At 37.4% G+C, this 24,674-nt stretch overlaps 1 protein-coding gene across 6 annotated transcripts in view; it reads right to left on the minus strand.

Moving 5' to 3' along the window:
• The window catches only part of SH3GL3 (SH3 domain containing GRB2 like 3, endophilin A3), a 118,409-nt gene extending 95,124 nt beyond the window's left edge, over window positions 1-23,285 (minus strand). For 2 of the 6 annotated variants that reach the window (XM_031955662.1, XM_031955665.1), the window contains exon 1: window positions 22,616-22,940. In XM_031955662.1, coding sequence (XP_031811522.1) covers window positions 22,616-22,660 — 45 coding nt within the window. In that variant the 5' untranslated portion in view covers window positions 22,661-22,940. Of the gene's footprint in view, window positions 1-22,615; window positions 22,952-23,058 lie in introns of those variants that run through there. The other 4 variants (XM_031955668.1, XM_031955666.1, XM_031955664.1 and 1 more) reach the window with 4 other exon arrangements.
• Between the last annotated feature and the right edge of the window lie 1,389 nt (window positions 23,286-24,674).

Consider the following 24,674-nt stretch of genomic DNA (forward strand, 5'->3'; position numbering starts at 1 on the left):
ATAAATAAACTGGTTTATAAATCTTAAGGTGTCATATAAATGTTATTATCATTTAATAATTCTTAGACCCTCTCCAATTTCATTTTATATTATGAAATCATCCCAATTCAACAAGTTGGTCATGAGTGTTAACATTAAAAATCTTATTAAAATAAAAAGCACAGGTCTACTTCCAGGATTACCACCATTAATTCAGAAGTAAACTGAGTTAATTTAATATGATTTGTTCTTTGCAAAGGTATGCTCATTCTTCACAAGTGTCACACTAACCTTATTCTGATGACATACTCCAAACACCTGTTCAGTTATTTTGACTTTAGCCATTTGTGTTTTCAAAGTACTCTAAATCTCCCGAGAGGCATAAATATACTAGATTTAGTTAAAATATGCACATCTGGCAATTCAAAAAGTTGTCATCTGGTCCACATACTCTTAGTAGGAAATTCCTTAATAATCTCTAGGCCATATTTTTCCTTGTTCTAATAAAATTAAAAACTTTTTGTTGTTGTCATTCAATTTGATATATGTTAACAAAGCTGAAAACTGGTCACAGTATATTCTCAGGAAAGAGAAGTTATACTACTTCTGAACATATCTTCAAAATAAAAGGATATTAATCATAGTTATGTTAGAAAGACACGGAAAATTGATGTCTTAGCCAAGAATCAATCTTTGAGACATAAGAAAAGTGGAGAACCAGCAAAAAAAGGCAAATTACTGATTTTCTGAAACGAAAAAAAAAAAAATGAGGGGAAAATAAAGTAAGGAAAAAAAATAAAGAAGACAAAGAAGAATAGAGTGGAAAGAATCCAGACAGCTGAAAAAGCAATATTTCCATAGTGAGGGACAGGTATGCATCGAATGGCATTAAATTAACTTATCACAGAAAACATATCTTCTGTTCCCTCATTTTTTTCAACAATTTAAACTAATTATAGTTATTTCCTACAGTTCTGAAATACTGTAATAAATAATATCAGGATAGATGACAAAACTTGTTTAATATATATACATTCCAGCTAAATATGATAAGTAATTTGGGTTTTAATTCTCTAGTGACAATATTAACTGACGCTCCCAAAGTTACTAGAATGAATTATAAAGTGGTGTGCAATTCCCCGATAAGGGCACTACTATATATTTGTTCACAATATTATTATTATTCTGTCCAAGGCTTCAGAAATCAGATTTCTCCTTGGCAAGTGAATTTTGGAGATTATATAAGATTATATATAATGAAACCTATAATGAAATCATCTTAGATTTTAAAAAGTAATTTTCTTATTGGAGACTCAAAATCATTAGGAAAAGCCTACAAAGAAATTCTATTCATTTTTCTACTTTCCTAGTAGTGGTTATAATGGTTGACAGGCTAAAAGATTTTGGAGGGCTGAGGAGGAAGAGTGGGGAGGAAGAACAGTAGGGAATGTGAGAAATAAACCTCTTGGACTCAGAAAGAGGTGAAGTTAAGAGTCTGTTTTAGTACACATCTGCAGCAGCAGATGTCCTATTATAAAAGAGGCACATACCAGGAGAAAGGAAAATAAAGCATTATATCCCTATACCCAGCCACAAAGCCTCTCACATTTCCCCATTTCCTAGGTATTCCAGGAGGAACAACTTCCCAATACACTTCTTACATACTTATCCATAGATATACACCTCCTGACCATCCATATAATCTTAGATTCTACCTGAGGTCTCCAGGTAGATGATTAGGAGATAAGTTGGATAAAGCTTAACCTTTATCCAACTTATCTCCTAATTTTGAACTGAACAAAACCAATTACATTCTATTTTATCTGGCCCTTCTGCTACCTGCTACTCTGAATTTATGGAGAAAAACACTCTGCTATATCTCTCAGGGAAGAGGAGGAAAGATATATAAACAATTATCTTCCTGGACACTAAGCAAAGACAAAATTTTCCCAAATATTGATCCTGTCAACTTATTTATCCACTTATTATGTGGCTAGCAGCCTTGACTCCTCTAAGTAAGCAACTCTCAGAACATGGGAACTCACACTGGCATGGAGAAAAGTATGGCTTGGAAGTGATCTGAATACCTCATTTCTGAAAAAATGTAGAAAAAAATCATCTACCAGGAGACCTCAGGTAGAATCTAAGATTATACGGATGGTCAGGAGGTGGTGAGAATAATGGTCTGAGTTCAGTCAGTATATGATGAGATGTTCTAATATGTTGGTCTCCTTTCTGTCAAAGTGCATGTTGCTAGTTCTTGGTTTCTGGAGTTACAGAACTTGGGTTCAAATCCCATCTCTTTCATTTATTACATGGTTCAAATCCCATCTCTTTCATTTATTACATTTTAGTATATCTTTGGACAATTTACTTTATCCAGAGAATTAACATACCTAACTTTTCTAAAATCTTAATTTTTGATTGGATTTATCTGGGTCTGAAAAGGATAAATTGAGGTTCCCTACTACTATAGTTTTACTGGTTTATTTCTCCCCATAACTCCCTTAAATTTTTCTTTGGGTATTCAGACACTACTTTTAATACTTATAACAATTCATTGTCACTGGTACCTTTCACTAAAATATAATGTCTCTATCTTACTTCTAATTTTGCTGTTGTCTTGTCTGAAGTTATGATAGCTACTCCTGAGTTTTTTACTTCAGATAACATTCTGTTCCAGGTCCTTTTTTTAACTTCTTAAAAATATTTATATTTAAACTGTGTTTCTTATAATCAATGTATTGTTAAATTCTGCCTTCTAATCCATTCTTCTATTCTGTACTGTTTTATGTCATCTTTTTGACACTTTAAGTGTTGATTGTATTTTCCTCTAATTCTCTTCCCTAATGCTTTTCCTTCTATTTATTTCCCAATCTTTATAAAGAGGGTGATAAGAAAAATAGAGTATGCTTAGCACCATTGTTCTAGATTTAGTGTAACTAGTTTCTAATCACTAGTGGTTTTTATATTTCTCTCATGCCCAATAACAAGCCATTCTCTATTTGATAAAATCGTCAAATGATATGAACAATTTTCAGATGAAGAAATAAAAACCACTTTTAGTTAGGTGAAAACTGTTCTTAAATCACTATTCAATAGAGAAATGCAAATTTCTCTCTAAGGTACTACTAAATACCTCTCAGATTGACTAAGATGTCAGGAAAAGATAAATATAGATGTTGGAGGGAATGTGGGAAAACTGGGACACTAATACATTGTTGCTGGAGTTGTGAACTGATCCAACCATTTTGGAGAGCAATTTGGAACTATACCCAAAGGGTTCTCAAACTGTGCATAACCTATGATCTACTAGGAAAGAGATCATAAAAAATGGAAAAGAACCCACAGGTGCAAAAATGTTTGTAGCAGTCATTTTTGTAGTACCAAGAAACTGGAGACTGAGTGGATATCCATAAGTTGGGGAATGGCTGAATAAGTTATGGTGTGTGAATGTAACAGAATATTCTGGTTCTATAAGAAATGATCAACAGGATGATTCCAAAGAGGCCTGGAGAGACTTGAATGAACTGATGCTAAGTGAGTAGAACCAAAGGAACATTATACATAGCAACAAGAAGACTACGTGATAATCAAATGTTTTGGACTTAGCTCTTTTCAATAAGGAGGTGATTCAGACTAATTCCAATAAACTTGTGATGGAGAGAATCATCTGCATCCAGAAAGAAGACTATGAAGACTGAATGTGCATCACAAAGTAGAATTTTCACCCTTTTTGTTGTTTGCTTTTTTTCCCCGTTGTCATCTTTTTTTCCTTTTTGATCTGATTTTTCTTGTGCAGCATAATAAATTTGGAAATATATTTAGAAGAATTGCACATGTTTAGTCTATACTGGATTACTTGCTGCCTATAGGGAGGGAGAAGGGCTGGGGAAAAAAAAAAAATTGGAACACAAGGTTTTGCCCGGAGTCTGAATCATATTTTTGCTACCAGTGACACTTGACACCACTGCTGGTTTCTGAATTTTCTCTTTTTTTTGTTAAATCACCTAGTCCTACCCTAATCTGAAAATATCACATTAAGCATAAGGCCCCTTCTCAAGTATGCCCTGAATTGATGAGTACCTGAATAGGTAATAAACAGCAAAGCTTGCTCCTATCCCTGTTCCAATGTCTGAGTATGGATCTTCTCCCCAGTATACAATCTTTCCCTAATTGCTGTGCTTTAATTAAAATTTGCTCCTGGTCCACCCATGTCCCCAGATCTGTGTCTCTCTACCTATCCTGTGGTGGACTTTAGATAATGACTCACTGTGACTTTGTCTAGATTTTGCCATCTGGATTCAACAAGATGCATATTATATGAAAGGTAGCTCAACTATACCACCATCACTTCAGTGTCTTCCTCATTTGATTTTTAAAATATTTTTTAACTCTTGCTTTATCTCTTGTAATTCTAATTGAACTTGTGCCAAAGTTATGCTTTCTTTGAGGCTTTACTTGGACATGTTTTAAATTCATTCTTCTGGGATTATCATCAAGTATTCCTATCTTCATACATTCTTTATGGTAAAAATTTCTTTAAAAAAAAAAAAAAATTGGAGGCACATTTTTCCAATCCATTTCCAGACTTTGAACTTTTGGGGTGTTCTTCTGTGACTTGTAATAAATATCATGCTATTCCAGGATTTCAAGAATAGCTCATCCTGGGGACAGGCAAAATTCCAGTGCTCCCAAAGTTGATCTGATCCAAAACAAAGTCTTATCACCGTCCTTCTAATTTAAGCTCTACAAGTTTCCAACATGGATTAACATATCAACTGGCTTGTCCCCCAGTCAGAGTTGCAATAGACTTTTGCTGGACTTAAGTTACCAAGCTTGTAGATTCAGTGACAGAATGCAGGATGTTCTTTGGTTTTGTATTTCTGTACTGGTTGTTCCTCTTCAGGCTAGAGGCCAGAATTAAGATCCCAATCTGCTTTTGTGGTTAAAGCTACATATCTGCTGCTTTCTTCTGAACTTGATCCTCATTCAGAACATAACCTAAGGCCCATAATTCTTCCTAATTCTGGATCTGTGAACCAGAACGAGATAGTGTCAGAGTTGCCAGTTGATATCTGTTCCTGTACTTTGAACAAGACTGGACCCTCTATGTGAGTTTGGGACCTCATCTTGCCATGGTACATACAGCCTTAGTGTTCTTTTATTTATTACTGTGCTCCATGCTTCATGCTCCTGGCTTCAGGGTGAATGTCAATGCCTAAAGAACTCCCAAAGCTGATCTGGGCTGAAAAAATTACTGTGATTATTTTATTCTTTTTTTTTTTTCAGATCAATGATTCAAAAATAATATCCTGTTTTTACTTTTAAAGATCTAGAGCTTTCTAGTCTTCTTATCCTTTGATTCCTTCCCATATACTCTATAATCCAGTGACACTGGCCTCCTTGATTTTCCTAACATAACACAAAGCTTCTGACAATTTATTGTTTGCTCACTCAGCTAGAGTTTGCTTTATCCTCATCTCCACCTCCTGGCTTTTATATCTTCCTTAAACTCCAGCTAAATCCTATCTGCTGAAAGAAGTCTTTCCTTATCCCCTTTAATGCTAAAAAGCCTTGCCCTGAGACTAACCTTAATTTATTTTATCTATTATTTTGTATGTACATAGTTGTTTGCATATTTTCACCCCTCTGAAGACAAAAGCTTCAAAAGAGCAGGGATTGGGTTTTGCCTTTCTTTGTATTCCAAGGATTCAACACAGAGCCTGAAACACTTGACTTGAACTGATCTGTTTTCTAAGAACAATTTGGAATTATACAAGAAAAGTTGCTAAATTAACTATACCCTTTCAGCCAAAAATCCAAATACTGAGGTTATGCTCCAAAATTAATGATAACCTAAAATAAAAATAAAAATCTACATGTACAAAAATATTCACAATAGGATTATTTGTGATAAAAATTAGAAAAATGTGTCCAACAAATTGGGTAACAGTCGAACACATTTGTAGCATATACACTTAACTGTACATGTTTATATTGTAAAGTTCAATGAGTAAAAATTCAAAGAAATATGGGAAAAAAAGAATATATGGGGTGCAAGGTGATGAAAGTAACGTTTAAAAACAGCATACATATGATAGCACAAAAGAAACATTAGATGGAGAGGAAAAAAACCTAATGCAACATTTTTTAAAAGTTAAAGTTTTAAAAGTTTTAGCACACATTCTTCTTAGTTCTTGCTCAGTCATTTTTCAGTTGTGTTCAACTCTCCATGACCCCATTTAGGGTTTTCTTAGCAAAAATACTGGAGTGGTGTATCATTTCCTTCTCTAGTTCATTTGACAGATGAAGAAACTGAGGCAAACAAGATTAAGTGATATATCCAGGATTACAGAACTAGTGAGTACATGAGGTCACCTTTAAACTCAGGAAGATGAACATTCCTGATTATAGGCTGGATACTCTATACACTTTATCACCCATCTGACCCATTTCTTCCCATTACCAATTTTTAAATTACAAAATTCAAGAGTAACATGCCAGAATTGCTACTGGATGGTTTTCTTTTAACTGTTTTCAGAGAACATATTATTGTGGGCAGGTTGAGTGCTTATTAGCAAGTTACTTAAAATAAAAATGTACTAATAATCTTTTTTTTTTTTTTAACCATCTGATTCATCTCCAGAGAGATGAGTAAGCTCTGATGTTTCCTACAGCCAGTCCTTAAAGAGAGCAGCTTTTGTTTCCAAAGCAGACAACTAAAATTTAGCTAATTAACAATATGAAAAGCCATATGGCTATCACAATGAGGAAAACACCTAGTGTATAGTTTTAATCTACCTTCAGAAACTAGAATTTGCAACCCTATCACTTTGCATAATTTTGTTTCCCCTGTAATTACTTTACTGAAAAGACATCTTGCATAATAGCTAGAAAGCCAACTTTATAGAGTCATAAAGACTGGGTTCAAATCCTGCCTTTAACACCTATTATGTAATCCTGAGCAATTTCTCCATACTCTAGGTAACTCTCTTATAATATTTAAAAGTGGATGATCTGAATTAGTAGAAGAAATTTATTTTCTTAACAGTTCCCTATTCCAATGAAATCTCAGATTTGAAATAAAAAAAAAGAAAACCTGACATTAGGAGGAGGAGGAAATAAGGCACCTTCACAATAATTCTACCTACTTCTCAAAGTTTGTTTTGAGATTAAAATATTTGTAAATTAAAAACTTGATAGTATTAGGTAAATTCTGGCTGTTATTATTATTATTGAAAATATTTTCACTGTTGTGCCAGCCACTTGGTTTTTGAAGTGATTATGGCTGCTATTAGCTATATTGTAGTTGAATGATTAGTTTAGAAAAACTAAGCTGCTCTTTTCAGTAACTAGCACTAGAGGACATTAGAATTCAGGATACACTAGATGTGATACCTCATTCACTTACATTCAAAAAATTGCATTATAGTTAAATAGGCTCTGCTTGAAAAGGAGGTATATTTCATATTTCCAACGAAAATCTCAACTCAAACTTTGGGGAAGCTAATGCCTATGTTGGGAACCTGCCCAACAGAGAAAGCCAAAAGAATCTTCCTTCCTACTATAGGCTACATCCAGGCAATAAAGCTGAATGATTTTGACTTGATACACATCTTTATATTTAAAAAAAAAAAAAAAAAACACCTTTAGAGATAATCTGTCTTTTGAGCATCTCAAACTCAAATTTATTCAAAACATAATTCATCTCATTTAATCCATTCTTCTTCCAAAGCACTTTAATTCTTCTAAGGGGACCACCATACTTCCAATCATCCAAGTTGACAATACCAGTGTCATACTTCATTCTACACTCTTAACCCATTCATTCACTTGCCCAATATTATTTCTGATGCAACATCTTTCCCACCTCTTCCGCTTTCTAATCATTCATCTATTTACTGTCCTAGCCAGGACCTCATCACCCCTTTTGCCTAGAATATCAGCCACTTACCTAGTCACCCTGTATTTAATCAATTCCAATAGGAAAAAACAGGTTGTCAACTACAAGTCTTGTGTGATGAAAGAACCACTATCTTGTTCTTTACCCTTAAGGCTTCTGGGCTTTATCATCCCATCCTGCTACAGATGTCTACAAATCTCTGGGCCTTCTAATCCCTACTTTACAAACACATCCCACAAGAAGCCTGGGACTTAAGACTTTCTCTCTACACTGAAGCTGTATTTTTTACTCTTCTGTGTATTTTTCTCCTATACTTAAGAGGATATACTTTTTGAGTTAGGAAGTATCTTTTTTTTTTTTTTTCTATTTGTATCTCTAGTATTTAACACAATGTCTGTCACACGGGAGGCACTTTATCTTTTTATCCATCAATTCCTTAAAGGTTCTCCTCCCTCTAACTAATTCATCTTCCACAAAACTGCAAAAGTGATTTTCCTTAATAACCAGGCATGACTGTCATTCCCCTTACTCAATAAATTCCAAAGACTTCCTTTCACCTCTAATATCTAATACAAACTTCTTTGTTTAGCATTCAAAGTCCTTTACAATCTGATCCAATTTACTTTTCCAATCCTTTTACATATTACTCCTCTTCATGCATTCGAAAGTCTAACCAAGCTAACCTTCTTTACTATTCCTAAGAATTTGGTCATTTTCCATGCCTAGAAGGTATTCCTCCTTCATCCCTGTCTTCAAATGCTAATTTCCTACAACACCCAACTGATGTACCACCTTTCTACATAAAGCCTTTCCTGATCTCCCTTTTTATCTTCTAGTTCATTCTAAACCTACAGCAAATACTTACCTCATTTTTCCTCAGTTTTATTATCTGTGTGAGGGACAGGTGCTAGACCCTCTTCCCCAAATTAACTAATCAGAGATATCTTCAGGTACAAAGAGAAAGCATTTATTTACTCCTTGAAGGGAGAGCCCCAAGCACACCGGAAGCATCTTAGGTATGGACCGGAGAAGCTGGAAGCAGTAAACCTGGTTAAATAGCAAAAGACCCAAGCCTTTTCATTGGATAGACTAAAAGGCAATAATCATCATTGATCAATAGTCTGCTTCCTGTGGGTCATGTAACTTCTTGACACTTCCTGTCCCTGACCTAGGGTCTTGGCATTTAGAAACCTATAGGCCTAGAGATCATATGACTTCCTGCAACCTGGGCCCAAGACCTTATCTTCCAGCTCCGAAGATCTCTGGGAATAGAGATCATGTGATTTAGGACTAAGGTTTGACATACTTTATCTCATAGATTTTGAGAAAGTTTCATCTGGTTTCATTCACCTATAAAATGAGCTAAAGGAAATGATAAACCATTCCAATATCTCTGCCAAGAAATCCCCTAATGGGAATCGGACACAATGCAAACAACTGAACAGCAACAACAAAATTACCTTGAATTTTACACACCTGGTATTTCATATGATATATTCTGTTTCATATGATAGGTTCATTTAGAGCACAGTCTCTTCTGATTTTTCACATTTTCTATCCCTGACATAGGATGCTTAATGATATAACAATGCTTAATGACTGAGAAATCTCTTCAATTTAGGATGTTGGTCTTCAAAATCACATCCATAATGACCTTCCCAGATTTCATGAATCTCTCCTAAAGTTGAACTCTCATGTATCATTATGAAATGGAAGGGATGCTGAGTTCTTGGAGACTATGCCAGCAAGGCACAAGCTCTAACATATTTCAGGTCTGAAACTAGGATAAAACGATTACTCATATAACAACTAACAAAAGGAGGTTTGTTTGGTCCAAGCAGGGAAAGGATATTTGGAACAGGGAAAGTATATGTCTCCATGATATGGCCTTGAGTTAGTTAACTGAAGCTTTTCTTTGCTAGGGTTGGTCATGATACTGGTGTGTAGTCAGAAACCTGAGATAGGACCCACTCCAAACATGTTTTTGCTGTTTTGTTTTTTTTAATTCAGATACTGAGGAAGCTAAATCCATGGTCCAAGCTTGGATTAAGGGAAAACTAGCTTAATCTGCATTGGGTGGGCCTTAGATTATTATTCTCACCATATTATATATGTTCTTTGATAGCAAAGTCCTTTTTTCCTGAAGGTGCAGGACTTTTTAAACTTTTTCCACTTGTGACCCCTTTTCACATAAGAAATTTTTACTCAACCCCAGATATATAAAATAGATATACAAATTAAATATATGCTGATAATAAATCATAATTTTGTAACTTCTCTCATTTAATTGCAAGACCCCATATGGGGTCCCAATCCACATTTTAAGAAGCTTTGTTCTAGTGCACCTTCCATTAAGTTAAATGACTAAAAGCAATCCTGACCTTGATGATTCAAAAGTCTGCCATGTAGTAGTAGAAAAGGAAAGGAAAAACTAAAATAGAAGAAGAAGAAAAAAAAAAGATAATGAAATCCCCAGTCTCAACATATCCTCTCCTTACCTTCAAAAGAACTGAGTTCCAGACCTTAAACACTACCTGGGCCATGTGGTACCAAATCTTTACATTTCACAATGAGACATCAGTGTAAAGAGGTAACTCCAAGTAGGAACAGCACTAAAAAATCGGGGCCATTGCAAACATGTTTTTACCTACTGCACAGTCAGCAGCTACATAACACGGATAACATATGTATCTAGATGAAGAAAAATAATCAAGAGACCATTATTATCTTGCAATAACCTATCCCAGTATTAGAGCTAATATCAAGAACTATTCTATACCTACTGTCTTCTTAGGATCCCTTTGTAAGGACCATGCCTATGTGTGAAGTTGCAGATCAATTCTCCTAAAGCCCCCACAGCTGTGAATCACAACAACACTGAAGGAATTGCAAAGCAGCCTTTACTGACACAGATGTTGCTTGTGGATTGGGAATGAAATAAATTGGAGGGAAGAGGAGGGAAATCAGAGAATGCAACTGCCTCTCAGTCTCCTTGTATTATTATCATTCTCTCACATAAAGGGATCTATTCTGCTGGTCAGAATTAAATCCCCAGCAGCCACTAGCAAGTGGCTCACATAACAAATGGTGCCCAATGTGGAGCACAAGAAACAAATAAGCAGCGTTGGTGAGTAGGATCCTCCCAGGAAAGTTCCTTCAGTAACCCGCGGGGAAGAAAAGGGAGAAGAGACCCAGTAAGACTTTTTCAGTAGGGGGTAATTAAAATGGACTAACACATCAAAGGGACAAGCCAAGTCCCTCATCAGGGACTTATGAAAAATTCGTACTCTGACTAAAATCCTACTTCTCCATTTGTCAGAAAGTTTGCCTCCATGACATCTCACAAGATTCAAGTGTGAAGGGCAGGTCAATTCTCTGAGAACCTCCACACCTGTGAATCATAACACACTTGAAGGAATTGCAAATTAGCCTTTACTGATGCAAATGTTGCTTGTTGGATTGTGAATGAATAAATTGGAGGTGAGTCTCTGGGCAGGGAGCCTTTTATGGATAACAATAGAGGGACCTAGGTGGGGATAACCTAATAGAAGGAGGTTACTAATATTCTAATGACATTAAGGAATGTCTATAAAACCTTTATCTCAACCATTAAGAGGGGACGGTCATAACCTAAGGCAGAATTATGAAATAGGACAATTGGAGGAACTGGTCACCCCATTAAAAGAGAATTTTGGCATAATACTACCATTAATGCACTGACCCTCCTATGCCAGGATCAAGTGCTACCTATTGCTCTCACCACGGTTGCCTTTTGCAGGAACCATGGGAAAAAGCCCAGTCCCTTGATGTTGAATAGCTCCTTGTGTGAAGATAGGGAATAATTATATTTATTCACTTAAAAAGAGGTTAGTAGGCCATGTGTCTAAATCCTATGACTTCTAAAACCTTGAAGAAAAGAATTATAAGAATTGTGTGCATCCTAAAGTGAGCAACTGACACAAAGGTAAATTCTGATCCAAGAGTAGAAATGATTTTTTTTTTAACCTCGTTTACATTCCCTATTATATATAGGCAAGGACTAATAGGTATGTATTGGCAGATAAGAGAGAATTAGAGTTCTGCTGGTACAATTTAAGCTTGATTAAGGCACAGACTGATGGCTAGGCCTCCAAGAAGGATAATCAAATTGAACTATGTTGCCAAATTAAATAATGGGGAAAAAAAGAAAAACAGACCCAAGATAATGGCTCTCTTGCTGGTCTAAAAAAAGCCTTTTTTCCCCATGGATTCTGTGTTTGATAAAGGTAAAGAAGTTTATTCAAGAACTAGTATTGAGAAGAGAGGTCTTGCTAAATACTACTGAATTGCCATTTCCCTATGTGAAGGACAGAGTGCTACCAAACATGACTTCTTGACACTTACTTCCAAACCAAGCTCAGCTCCTGACTCCAGCCTATTTTTTCATCTCTACCCCAGCAGCCTTCTCACACTGGCAGGTCCTACAAGCTTATGGACACCCTTAGATGATGAGCTTTTCTAGAAAACCCTGACTTGAGAAAGTCCTTTCCCCACCAAGCTCACTTCGAAGTCTGTTCAGCCTCTAGCTACTCAGATCACTTCTCTAACCTGCTCTGAGTTACTCAAACCTCTACTATCACCATCATCCCTTCCAGTTCCCTTACAAGTATAGATTTTTCCTATTGGAAAATAAAGTGGATGCTCATCAGTTGGAGAATGGCTGAATAAATTATGGTATATGAAGGCAATGTTCTAAAAAAAATGATGAGAAGGCTGATTTCAGAAAATCCTGGAAATAACTATATGAACTGATGCTGAGTAAAATAAGCAGAACCAGGAGAACATTGTACATAGTAACAAGATTATGTTGATAATCACATAATTTTGATGGACTGAGCTCTTTTTTAACAGTACTGTGAATCCCCCCAATAGATTTGGGATGGAAAATGTCAATTGCATCCAGAGAGAGGACGATGGAGATTGAATGTGGGTTGAAGCATAATATTTTTTTTGTTTGTTTGTTTTTTCTTTCTCATGTTCCCCCTCCCCCCCTTTTCGGTATTTTTTTTTTTTTTTTGTACAACATGACAAATATGGAAATATGTTTAAAAGCATAGCACATATTTAACCTATATATCAGATTGCTCATAGTCTTGGGGACTGGGCAGATAAGGAAGGGAGGAAGAAATTTAGAACAAAAAATACTACCAAAATGAATGTTAAACTGATGCAGGAAAGATTCCAATCTTTGATTCCCAACCCCCTAGTTAATGTAAATTACCCTTTGACTCACAAATCCTGGTCCCTTTGAATTCCAATAGAAGATCTGGACCTGTCCCAGCCCCACCCGGATCTGAGCCAACTTTGGGGATACACCCCAAAGCCCCTCGAGCTAAGTCTCTGACTTAAAAGGGGCCACGCTGGGAACCCCTCTTTGCAGAGATTCCAAACATGGTAGCCATGTGAGGACCCTCTGTCCACTGGACCCTCTGCCTAGTGCCCTACTTATCTCTACCTTCACCTATCTCCTACTTCTAAACTCAATAATAAACCTCTTTTATCAATCTAGCTCTCCGGGCCAATAAATGCTTTTACTGGGAATTCCGCGCCGCTACTAGACCTCAAATACCGCTGTATCCTTGTGCCGAATCTAAGGGGGTTGCAGGGGAACTCTGACTCCCTGTACCCCAAACCTGCCACTAGACCTTAACTAAACCCTAATTTCATTTAGGTCCCCAAATCTAGACCTCAACATTTGATCTACACCTCAACAAAACTATTACATGTATTAGGAAAAATAAAATACTATTGAAATTCTCAAATAAAAAAAAATGAAAAAGAAAAGAAGGTTCTCAAAAGCAAAGGCTCAATTCTTTTTGCTTGTGTTTATATAGTGTTTAGCGCAGTGCCTTCCACATAATAAGAGTTTAACAAATGCTTTATCTAAGCCACAGCTAAATACCTTGACCCAATGTACTTGCTTTAATTTCTCAGATTCATACCGTCTACTTGGCTTTGATATTGGCTTTTTTGTCATAGAATCATTAACCTTTTCTCTGGAACACACTAGTTCCTCCCATTCATAAAAGAGGCTATGAAAGATAAAATAATCACACTTTCTTACTTAAAAGCTGCTAGGCCTTGTCCACATTTTATCTTTTTAAAAGGTTATTCCAAATACATTAGCAATCCATTTACTGCTTCCAAAGCTCATATCTGCAAACATACTAGAAATGAAATGTATCCCTTAAGTTAATTTCAATACTCACTAAAATAGAGACAGAGAGACACAGAGAGAGACAGCCAAAGAGACACAGGAACAGAAACAGAACAATAAGAGATCTGTGGAAAACATTTTCAATAGAAACTAGGGTTGGTCAAAAGAAATAAAACACTGTTGTGCTTTTCTATTAAGGTGGAGAAGCATTACACTGCCTATAACACAAATTCTCTTATGATTTTTGTTTACTTTAAAAAAAAAAGAAAAGAAAAAGTGCACATTTTCAAAAGGAATTCAAAGTGATTTCTTTGAGCTATGGATTGCAAATTTTTTAAAAATTCAGTTTAATAGAATGTGGAAATGACTTAACTTTTACACTCACTAAGTATAAGAGGAAAATGCTAAATCACACTAGGTTATAACCATGATTACAAGCACTAGCATATTTTTCAAATGAGTTTCTCCTGTTAAAAAAAGAAAATAATATGGACATCTTTTATCAGTAACCATAAACACAATATTCATTCCTAGTCTCTTTCCTTTTCTTGACCATTGGAATAGAATGGAATATTTCTGTTTTCATTATTCCAATTCATTATTTCTAATGAATAAATAAATATATCTGATTCTAGATATACCTAACCACACTAATTAGCTGGAAAGGTAAGGGGCCAGTCACATAAACTGGTGAATCATCCTCACAAACCAGCTGCCAATCAGCCAATCCTCTATTCCCACCCATCTATCTCTTGGCTATTACTATTACCCTTTAGTCACTCATCATATAACACAAATACACAGATCTTTGTGGCAGTGAATGTGAAATAGGGAAACAACATGCTATAGAGCTGTTCTTAGAGACAAGTCAGGTGACTTGAATCCAAGTCCCTTCTCCATCATATATTAGCCATGTGAACTTGGTCTTTAATAATAGAAAGTCATATTTATATACTGTTTTTTGCCTGATCATTGTATTGGTACTGTATCCACAATTTTTTTTAAGTAATCATGTCTCTAATACACTAGATTTTTTTATTATTATAGTTTTTTATTTACAAAATATATGCATGGGTAATTTTTCAGCATTGACCCTTACAAAACCTTCTGTTCCAACTTTTCCTCTCCTTCCCCCCATCCCAGATGGCAGGTAGACCAATACATGTTAAATATGTTAAAGTATAGGTTAAATACATATATGTATACATATCCATACAGTTATTTTGCTGCACAAGAAAAATTGGACTTAGAAATAAGGTAAAATTATCCTGAAAAGGAAATCAAAAATGCAAGTGGGCAAAAAAAGAGGGATTGGAAATGCTATGTTGTGGTTCACACTCATTTTCCAGAGTTCTTTTGCTGGGTGTAGCTGGTTCTCTTTATCATTGAACAAATGGAACTGATCTGGTTCATCTCATTGTTGAAGACAGCCACTCCATCAGAATTGGTCATCATATAGTATTGTTGTTGAAGTATATAATGATCTCTTGGTCCTGCTCATTTCACTCAGCATCAGTTCACGTAAGTCTCTCCAGACCTTTCTGAAATCATCCTGCTGGTCATTTCTTACAATATTCCATAACATTCATATACCACAATTTATTCAGCCATTCTCCAATTGCTGGGCATCCATTCAATTTCCAGTTTCTAGCTACTACAAAAAGGGCTACCCAAAATAACTGTATGGATATGTCTATATATATATATATATATATATATATATATAGTATTTAACATATACTTTAACATACTTAACATGTATTGGTCTACCTGCCATCTAGGGGAGAGGGTGGGGGGAAGGAGGGGAAAAGTTGGAATGGAAGGTTTTGTAAAAGTCAATGCTAAAAAATTACCCATACATATATCTTGTAAATAAAAAGCTATAATAAAAAAATAATAAAATAAAATAAAATAAAGGGCTGCCACAAACATTTTTGCACATACAGGTCCCTTTCCCTTCTTTAAAATTTCTTGGGGATATAAGCACAGTTAGTAACACTGCTGGATCAAAGAATATGCACATTATGATAATATTTTGAGCATAGTTCCAAATTGCTCTCCAGAATGGCTGGATGTATTCACAATTCCACCAACAATGCATCAGTGTCCCAGTTTCCCCACATCCCCTCCAACATTCAGCATTATCTTTTCCTATCATCCTAGCCAATCTGACAGGTGTGTAGTGGTATCTCAGAGTTGTCTTAATTTGCATTTCTCTGATTAATAATGACTTAGAGCATCTTTTCATATGGCTAGAAATAGTTTCAATTTCTTTATCTGAAAATTGTTCACATACACTGGATATTTTTATTGAAGAGTTATAGAAATACAAATACAAGCATCATACAGGATAAGATGCGATATATACTTTCTGCACTATAGCAGTAGAGACAATTCCCTACCCTAATTAGATCACAAAGCTTTCCTTATAATAAACTTGTGAAGCAGGCCTTATTATCACTATTTTATGGAGAGGGAAAGAAAGTGATTTGCTCAGAAGTTATATAGTCATATGAGCTAGGAGTCATATAGCTGAGTGTCTGACTCAGAATTCAAACTCGGACACTGTGACTTCTTTCAAACATTTATCAAGTACTTATTTTGTGCCAGACATTGAGATATTCAAGACCTGTTTTTTATACTATACATATAATCTTGGCCTCTCTTTTAGCTGTGTAAATCACTGAGTCTCAGTTTCCCTATCTGTAGTATGGAAATAACAATACTTATACAAGCTAGGTTTAACTAGAAAACTTTTTACCTGGGGTAAAAACTGGGCAAGTGGGAAGGGTTAGGAGCACTATCATAAAACCTCTTGGGAGAAAGTACACAGCCCATCCCCACTATCAGTGTCCTAGAACAAAACTGGTCTAAGCAAATCGTTTATGGCTTTGCTATCTATAGGACTGTTAAATCAAATTAGCACATAAAGTACCTTTTGAAACTATAAAATGATATGTAAAAATGAACAATGAGAAAAAGCATGCTACAGTGGATAAAGGGCCAAGTTTAGGTCCAGAAAGACCTGGTTTTGAGTTCTGCCTCTAGCACAAATTAGCAGTGTGACTTAATTTCCCATTGCCCCAGGCAATTCTCTAGGGCCACAAATTACTGACACAATGTCAATCTATATCAAAGAAAGAGGGTTTCACACTGGAAATTAACATATATGAAGTCCCAGATCCAGATCAAAAAAATATGGATTTCTATCACCACCATTATATACATCCACTTAATGTGATCTCATTCCCTGAAGGTTTCACCTTATAATCTAAATATGTCTCTTTTTCCTGAGTTTTTCTTTTGTCTATGTCCTCTTATAAAGTCTTCACAGAAAAACTACCCAAAAGGCTGGAGGTCTTTACTTGTTTTAGTAAACCATGGAAAACTATGTATTTGGGCTGTCCATGTGTTGTTACTTCTTACTTTTGCTCTATGATCAATATTGTTTGTTTCCTTCTCCAACATGACTCCCAACCTTAAAAAGAGAATCCAGAGGTCATCTAGTTCAATCCCCACAGGAACAAGAATCTTCTTCCTCTATATTATACACGATAAGTAATTAGCCACTCTTTACTTGAAGACTTCCCCTAAAAGAGAACCATTTGACTGTTGTTTACCCTTAATAGTCCCAAAGTTTTCCTTAATGCTAATCATGCATCTCCTGCATATGTAAAATACTATACAAAATCCTTAATAAGACACATGACAAATCTATAAAAAGTAGCCAAAGAATACAAGAAATAAAAATCCAATGGATGAAAACTGTCTATTGGTCAAGTATGACATGTATTTGGATGGATAGTTCACTGAATTCATCTACGGGTACACATCTGTCTTGGACAGGTAATGAAGAAAGACAATGAGGCAGACCCAGAATTGAGAAAAAAAAAACCCTGGAGAAAATTAGTCCATTTTTAACAAACCCAAACTGCTATTAAATAAATAATAAAAATTAAATATATTATTGTTGACTTTCTAAAATAAAAGCTCAGTTAAAACAATAATGTACTTATGGTTGTATTATATAGCTCTGAATCACCAAATATAATAGTAGGAGAAGAATCAAAACTATGACTGGTCCAAGAGGAAATGGAGAAAGGCATTATGGAATTAAATAGGCTATAGCATATAGCCAGTGATGTCTTACATGGGAGAAATAATGCAAAAGGTCACAACTGTTACTATCATCATTATTATTATATGAATGATCATGTTTCACAGTGTATAACGAAATGGCCCTAAAATTCAGATGAAATCGGTTCCAAGTTCTGCTTTCAACATATACTTCTGAAACCTGGACAAATTAGAACATATCAGACAATTTTCTCAGACTATAAGTTTCATCTGCACAAATAAATCCTTTCCCTTTTTTTATGATCTCATCGGAATACAGGACCAGTAGAGTCACTGCTGGATCAAAGCATATATACAGTTTGATGGCTCTTTGGGTAAAATTCCAAACTGCTTTCCAGAAGAGCTGGATCAGTTCACAACTCCACCAACAATGTATTAGTGTCCCAGCTTATAGTGTAATTAGATAACCCAAAAGATAGGGAAAAAATACAAACATTCATTAGCTGAAACAGGTAAGAAGAATTAATTGAATCCTAGTGAGAGAGATTAACAGCGTATATAACCGTTGTCATGAACATAGAATGAGAAAAGAGTAAAGGATTCAGGAGGTCAGGACTGACCTCCTGAAACAAGGGCTGAATCTGTAACACAAATCCTCAGAGACCAATTTCCTCTGGTCCTCTGAGCAACTCATCCATAAGAATGAACATAATCCCACAAGAAACATTCAAAGTAGCATATACAAGACAGGATGACTTCTTTGGATAAATGGCAAACCAGTTGAATACAAAAATACATGTGGGAAGGGAAGCAATTATCCAACTTATTATCATCAGATCCAAATTCAGGGTTCATTCCCCAATACTCATTTATTCTGCAATACCCAAATCACAAGAACAGATTTAAGAGAATAACAGCATAGTAACATGCCTAGATAGATTTAGGGAATAACAGAAGTCCCAGCCTGAGCAGAAATGCTAGTTCACTTTCCCATATAGAGGTAGCACCACTTTGCCTCTTTACACAACCACTTCCACTTTGTTATTCTAAAAAAGGGAACAGAAAAGGGAAAAAAAAAATGTCTGAGACTGGATCTGAATTCAGATCTTCCTCATTCCAGGCCCAGTGCTCTATTTGGCACCCCCTGAGTAGGGAAAGCACCTGAATTATATCTATTTTTCTAATTAAGAGAAACTGAGATGATCAAAAATGTTTTAGTTCTCTTAGTACTTACTGTTTATATACTCCATTATTAATTATACAGTTGCTCATAATACTTAGAATTATTTTTAGTTATTTCTTGTTCCCCTAACTAGACTATAAGACCCTTCAATATAGGATCCATATGTGATATACTTCATACATTCTGATAATAAATTTTATTCTTTAAAGCACTATTTTTCTCTTAGAAATTGGTCTATTTCTTGTCACTAAGGTGACTCAGTGAATAGAATGCTAGGCTTGGTAGGAAGATTCATCTTTATGAGTTCAAATTTAAACTCACTAACTGTGAAACTGGGCAAGTCATTTAACTCTATGTGCTTCAGTTTTGTCATCTGTAAAATGAACACTCTAGCATCGCTGGCAAAAAAAAAAAAAAAAAAAAAAGGCAGGGGATCACAAAGAATTGGATTCAACTGAAAATGACTAAACAACAATTATTTGGGATGAATTTCTAACTATTATCTTTTATCTTCAATATGCTTCCAAAATTATTTATGACCTGAGTGCACAATTCTTCGAGCTCTACAATTAAAGTTATTTTTAAATGCAAAAAATAGGGGGACAGGGGTTTCTTTTCCTGGAAATCATAATTATTCTTGTCCATCTTTTAAAAAAAAGATCCTTTTTATTGGTCATTGTTTTATCAACATGCTTTTAAAATTCAAAATGAAAATAAAGAATACAGAATGAAAAACTTGGAATATTAGATTAAAGAGCCTTTAGAAATCAATTTTCATCCAGAAAATTTTACAAATGATTACAAATTATTTTACAAATGAGAGAACTGAGGTCCAGAATAGTTAAATGATTACCCAATACAGTTATCAGTTAATGGGGAATTTTTATATATCTCCAACCACAATACTAGAATACAAGTCTCCATATTCCCTTTTCAACGTTGTTCTTCCTTCCAATACTGTGGCAATTTTGCATAAAATAACTATAATTCAAAAGTGAAAACTGGAAAGATAATAAATTTTTAAATGTTATCTGCTATCCCAACCTTTCAATACTTTTTTCTTCTTCCACAACTGTATCTTTTTCTATTATACTAACTTCTGTTGTGGTATTTTTTGGACCAGATAAGTATGTATCTGTTCAGCATTTCAACTGCAAAATGAAGTTTCTGCTACTAAAAAATTGTTGTATGTTCTTACTTCTCAAGTGGAGCATTCTAGAACAGATCCACAAACTGATGTTTTAATATAATACATTTTACCCAGTTCAGTTTCCTGAATTGTCTTATTACTATCATTTCTCCAAACCCTTCCACTTTCTAGTATTTCAACTTTTTCCTCTTGATTTGTCAGCTAAAAACTAAATCTAACTACCAAACTAAAACTTAAACAATTCTTTTGTTGTGGTTCCCTTGGTGACTTCCTCACTTTCATTCCTTTCTAAAGCTTATAATGTTTTAGAAGCACCTCAGTTCTCTAGTTGATCATCATCATCATCATGATATATACAAAGAGCAATTTCTCTAGATATCTTTTACTAGAATAGTTAAGTAGTAGCAAAATGTAGTACACTCCTACGGTAAGTATACTGAAGTTGGGACGGCAGGACCTTCAGCATGGTTCAAAGTTCATTACAAAGGTTTCCATGAAAAAGTGAAATTTTTTTCCAGAGAGGAGATGTAATATTTTTACTTCCTTACTTGAAGTAAATAAATATTCCTTTAGAACTCATATTGTTTCATTCAGAAAAACAAAAGTGGAATGGGGGGGGAGGGCAGGCAGGACAAGGGGGAGGAGAGGTGATGAGAGAAAGAAATGAAATCCACAGCTCCCTGAAGGTACTTCAAGGAGAGGGAGAGAGGGAAAATGAGGAAGGGAGGGAGAGAATGTGGAAAGAAAGGGAAGTAGGAGAGAAGGAAGAGAGGAAGAAAGGGGGGAAGTAGAAATGGGGAGTGGGAGAAAGCAGAAGAGGAAAAGTAAGAGAAGAAGAGAGAAGAAAGGAAGAAGGAAGAGTGAGAGAAAAGAAAGGAAAGGGATAGAAACAGGGGAGAGGAAGAGTAGAAGAGGAAGGGAGGGAAAACAAGGAAGAGAGGGAGAGAAAGTGGAAAGAAAGGGAAGTAGGAGAGAAGGAAGAGAGGAAGAAAGGGGGGAAGTAGAAATGGGGAGGGAGAAAGCAGAAGAGGAAAAGTAAGAGAAGAAGAGAGAAGAAAGGAAGAAGGAAGAGTGAGAGAAAAGAAAGGAAAGGGATAGAAACAGGGGAGAGGAAGAGTAGAAGAGGAAGAGAGGAAGGGAGGGAAAATAAGGAAGGGAGGGAGAGAAAGTGAAAGAAAGGGAAGTAGGAGAGAAGGAAGAGAGGAAGAAAGGGGGGAAGTAGAAATGGGGAGTGGGAGAAAGCAGAAGAGGAAAAGTAAGAGAAGAAGAGAGAAGAAAGGAAGAAGGAAGAGTGAGAGAAAAGAAAGGAAAGGGATAGAAACAGGGGAGAGGAAGAGAATAGGAAGAGAGGGAAAACAAGGAAGAGAGGGAGAGAAAGTGGAAAGAAAGGGAAGTAGGAGAGAAGGAAGAGAGGAAGAAAGGGGGGAAGTAGAAATGGGGAGTGGGAGAAAGCAGAAGAGGAAAAGAGAAGAAGAGAGAAGAAAGGAAGAAGGAAGAGTGAGAGAAAAGAAAGGAAAGGGATAGAAACAGGGGAGAGGAAGAGTAGAAGAGGAAGAGAGGAAGGGAGGGAAAGAGGAAGAGAGATAGAAAAGGGAGGGAGAGGGAGAGAAGAAAGAGGGAGAGAGGGAAGGAGAAGGGAAAGAGGCGGCTACACCAATATCATCGCCTGACCAGGTGTCCACCTCCAACAACCCTCCACAGTCAAAAGCATCAAGTGCCTCCGCTCTCATTCTCAGCACTAACCACCGCCGCCGAGGCGTATTTCCAACCCTCAGAACCCGCCCAAGCCGATCTCCCCCTGCCCCGAGTGACCTACACACCCCCACCCGGCTAGCCTGGGGGCGTGGTCACGTGGGCGGATGGGGACGAGGCCGCAGGCTCCAGGTTACGGATTAAAAGTGGGCAAGGGAGGAGAGCGAGGGAGAAAGAGCGGGGAGGACCCTCCCTCCCTCCCTCCCCCACCCACAGCCGCCCAGCTAGAGATGAGGAGAATTCACGAAGCCCCGAAAGGAGGGAGGTCGAGGCAATGCCGGCTTGGGAGGCTCCTTTGAGCGGCGGACCCCCGGGGCCCAGGCCTTCCCCCCCCCCCCTTCAGGACCCCTCCCCGGCGGCCCCCCGTCCTACCTGACTAGCTTTGTGAAACTGCTTTTTCAGCCCGGCCATAGACATTGTGGACCGCGCGTGGAGCCAAACGGTGCCCGACCCTCGGGGGGGAGGGGAGGCGGGCGCCGGGGGACAGGGGGCCGGGGAGGGGGACTCCGCGGTCCCGGAGCGGAGCGGACGCCCAGGACCAGTCGCCCCGCTGCTCTCTGCCCGACCCCCCGCCAGTCACTGTCACGACCGCGAGCCACACTCTCACTCCTTCGCAGGTACGCAAATGAGAAACACCGCGTTCCAAAGCGTCCGGGGCGCCCATTGGCCAAGCCGCGGCTGTATGCAAATAAGACCCGAAGAACGCCCACGCTTCATTGTTGCGTGAATACCGGGGGGGGGGGGCGGGAGGGAGAGAGAGGTGCGGGCGGAGGGCCCGGAGAGGGGCGCGACGCGGGGTCGAGGGGCTCGCTCACGCGCAGCTTGTGGCATCTTTTCCCGCTGGTTTTTGCCCCGCAGTCCGTGCGTCCGCGGGAAACGCTTACGCCGTGCGCCCAGAACCCGGGGTGCGTGTGCCGGACGTTCCTCGCTTCTCGCCCCGCCGGGACGTGAGGCCGCGGGCAGGTGGCGATCCAAGGGCAACGATGGGCCTTGGGCGGCGAGGGCGAGGTAGTGCGTGACCAGAGCGGGAAAGGACAGCGTGAGGCTGCTCCGACCGCCGTCCGTGACGCAGAGACGTGCCAGAAGCTCTCGCTGGGGAGCGTCACTCATTGCGGGGGGGGCGGGGGGGGGGGCCTCGGTGGCGCGCGCTGCGGACTTAGAGGCACACTTAGACAATTCGTTCCTAGATTAGCCTCTTGCGTTTGCGCCTGTCTCCAAGTAAGTCTAAAGCATCCGGCGTGAGGGTTTCCTAAACCAATCTGTGTGGGCGTGGAGATGGAAGCTTTTGGGTCTGTGGGATTTCCCTAGGGACCAAAAAAGAACCGCACGAATTCGAACGCAGAACCTCCGAGTCTGTTTGTGCGCCCCCAGAAATTGTCGGCTGTAAGGAAGACTTTTTATATTTGTGTCATTCAGTCCTGCCGAAAGATGCTTCCTTGTATGAGATGAGCCTTTGCTTTTCTGAGGCTGTGACACGAGGGAGCTCCAACTAAGCTGGAAAGTCTGGATCCTGCCCGTTAGAGGACACCTGGGAGCAGTTTTCTGAACACGACTATCCAGGACCGCAAGGATGATGGATGGAGTTTTCCTCCACATCAGCTCGCTCAAGCCATCAATAGAGGGAGTGCCCATACCAAGAAAATTACAGATTCTTGAGCTTTTCGTGTTCATGAGTTCCTATTTTATATTTTATTATTATGGCTTTTTATTTACAAAACATATGCATGGGTAGTTTTTCAACATTGACCTTGCAAAATCATCTGTGCCAAATTTTTCTCTCCTTCCCCCCTACCCCTTCCCTAGATTAGTAATCCAATACGTGTTAAATATGTTAAAAAATATATTTGTTAAATCCAATCATATTTAATATTTTCAAGGAAAATATCACCAGCGCAGATCGATTTTTTTTCATAGAATTCATTCATATGTCAGATGGAACAGTGTTCTGTTTCTTAATCTAGAGAACTGGAGAAAGCAGGAAGATATAATTTGAAAAAATGATAAAAAACAAAACTGTACCTGGGCCAGAATATCTGGTTTTAAGTAAATCTTTGCTATTTATTTGCTTTGTGACTTTAGTCACTTAAGCCTATTTGGGTCTCAACAGATAAATGAGGGTTGAACTAAATTGTCTCCACACTCATTCTCTCTGATTCTACTGTTATCAGTGTCTGGTGATAATTAGTAGCATAACAAGTTGTCTTTATTAATGAGAGATGTGCCTTGATTAATTATTAATTAATTATAAACTAAGTATTAATTAATTAATATTAATTATTAATTAATTAATATTAATTATGGGAGTATGATTTGAGTTCAGGATGAACATGATTTGAGGTGCTTTACAGAGCTTTGCATTGTTATATTATGCTACCATATATGGCCTTTGTAAAATTCCTTTTAGCAAATTTTTTTAGCGTTCCTTTTTACA

The sequence above is a fragment of the Sarcophilus harrisii genome, chromosome 2 (assembly GCF_902635505.1).
Source record: "Sarcophilus harrisii chromosome 2, mSarHar1.11, whole genome shotgun sequence".
Lineage (NCBI taxonomy): Eukaryota > Metazoa > Chordata > Mammalia > Dasyuromorphia > Dasyuridae > Sarcophilus > Sarcophilus harrisii.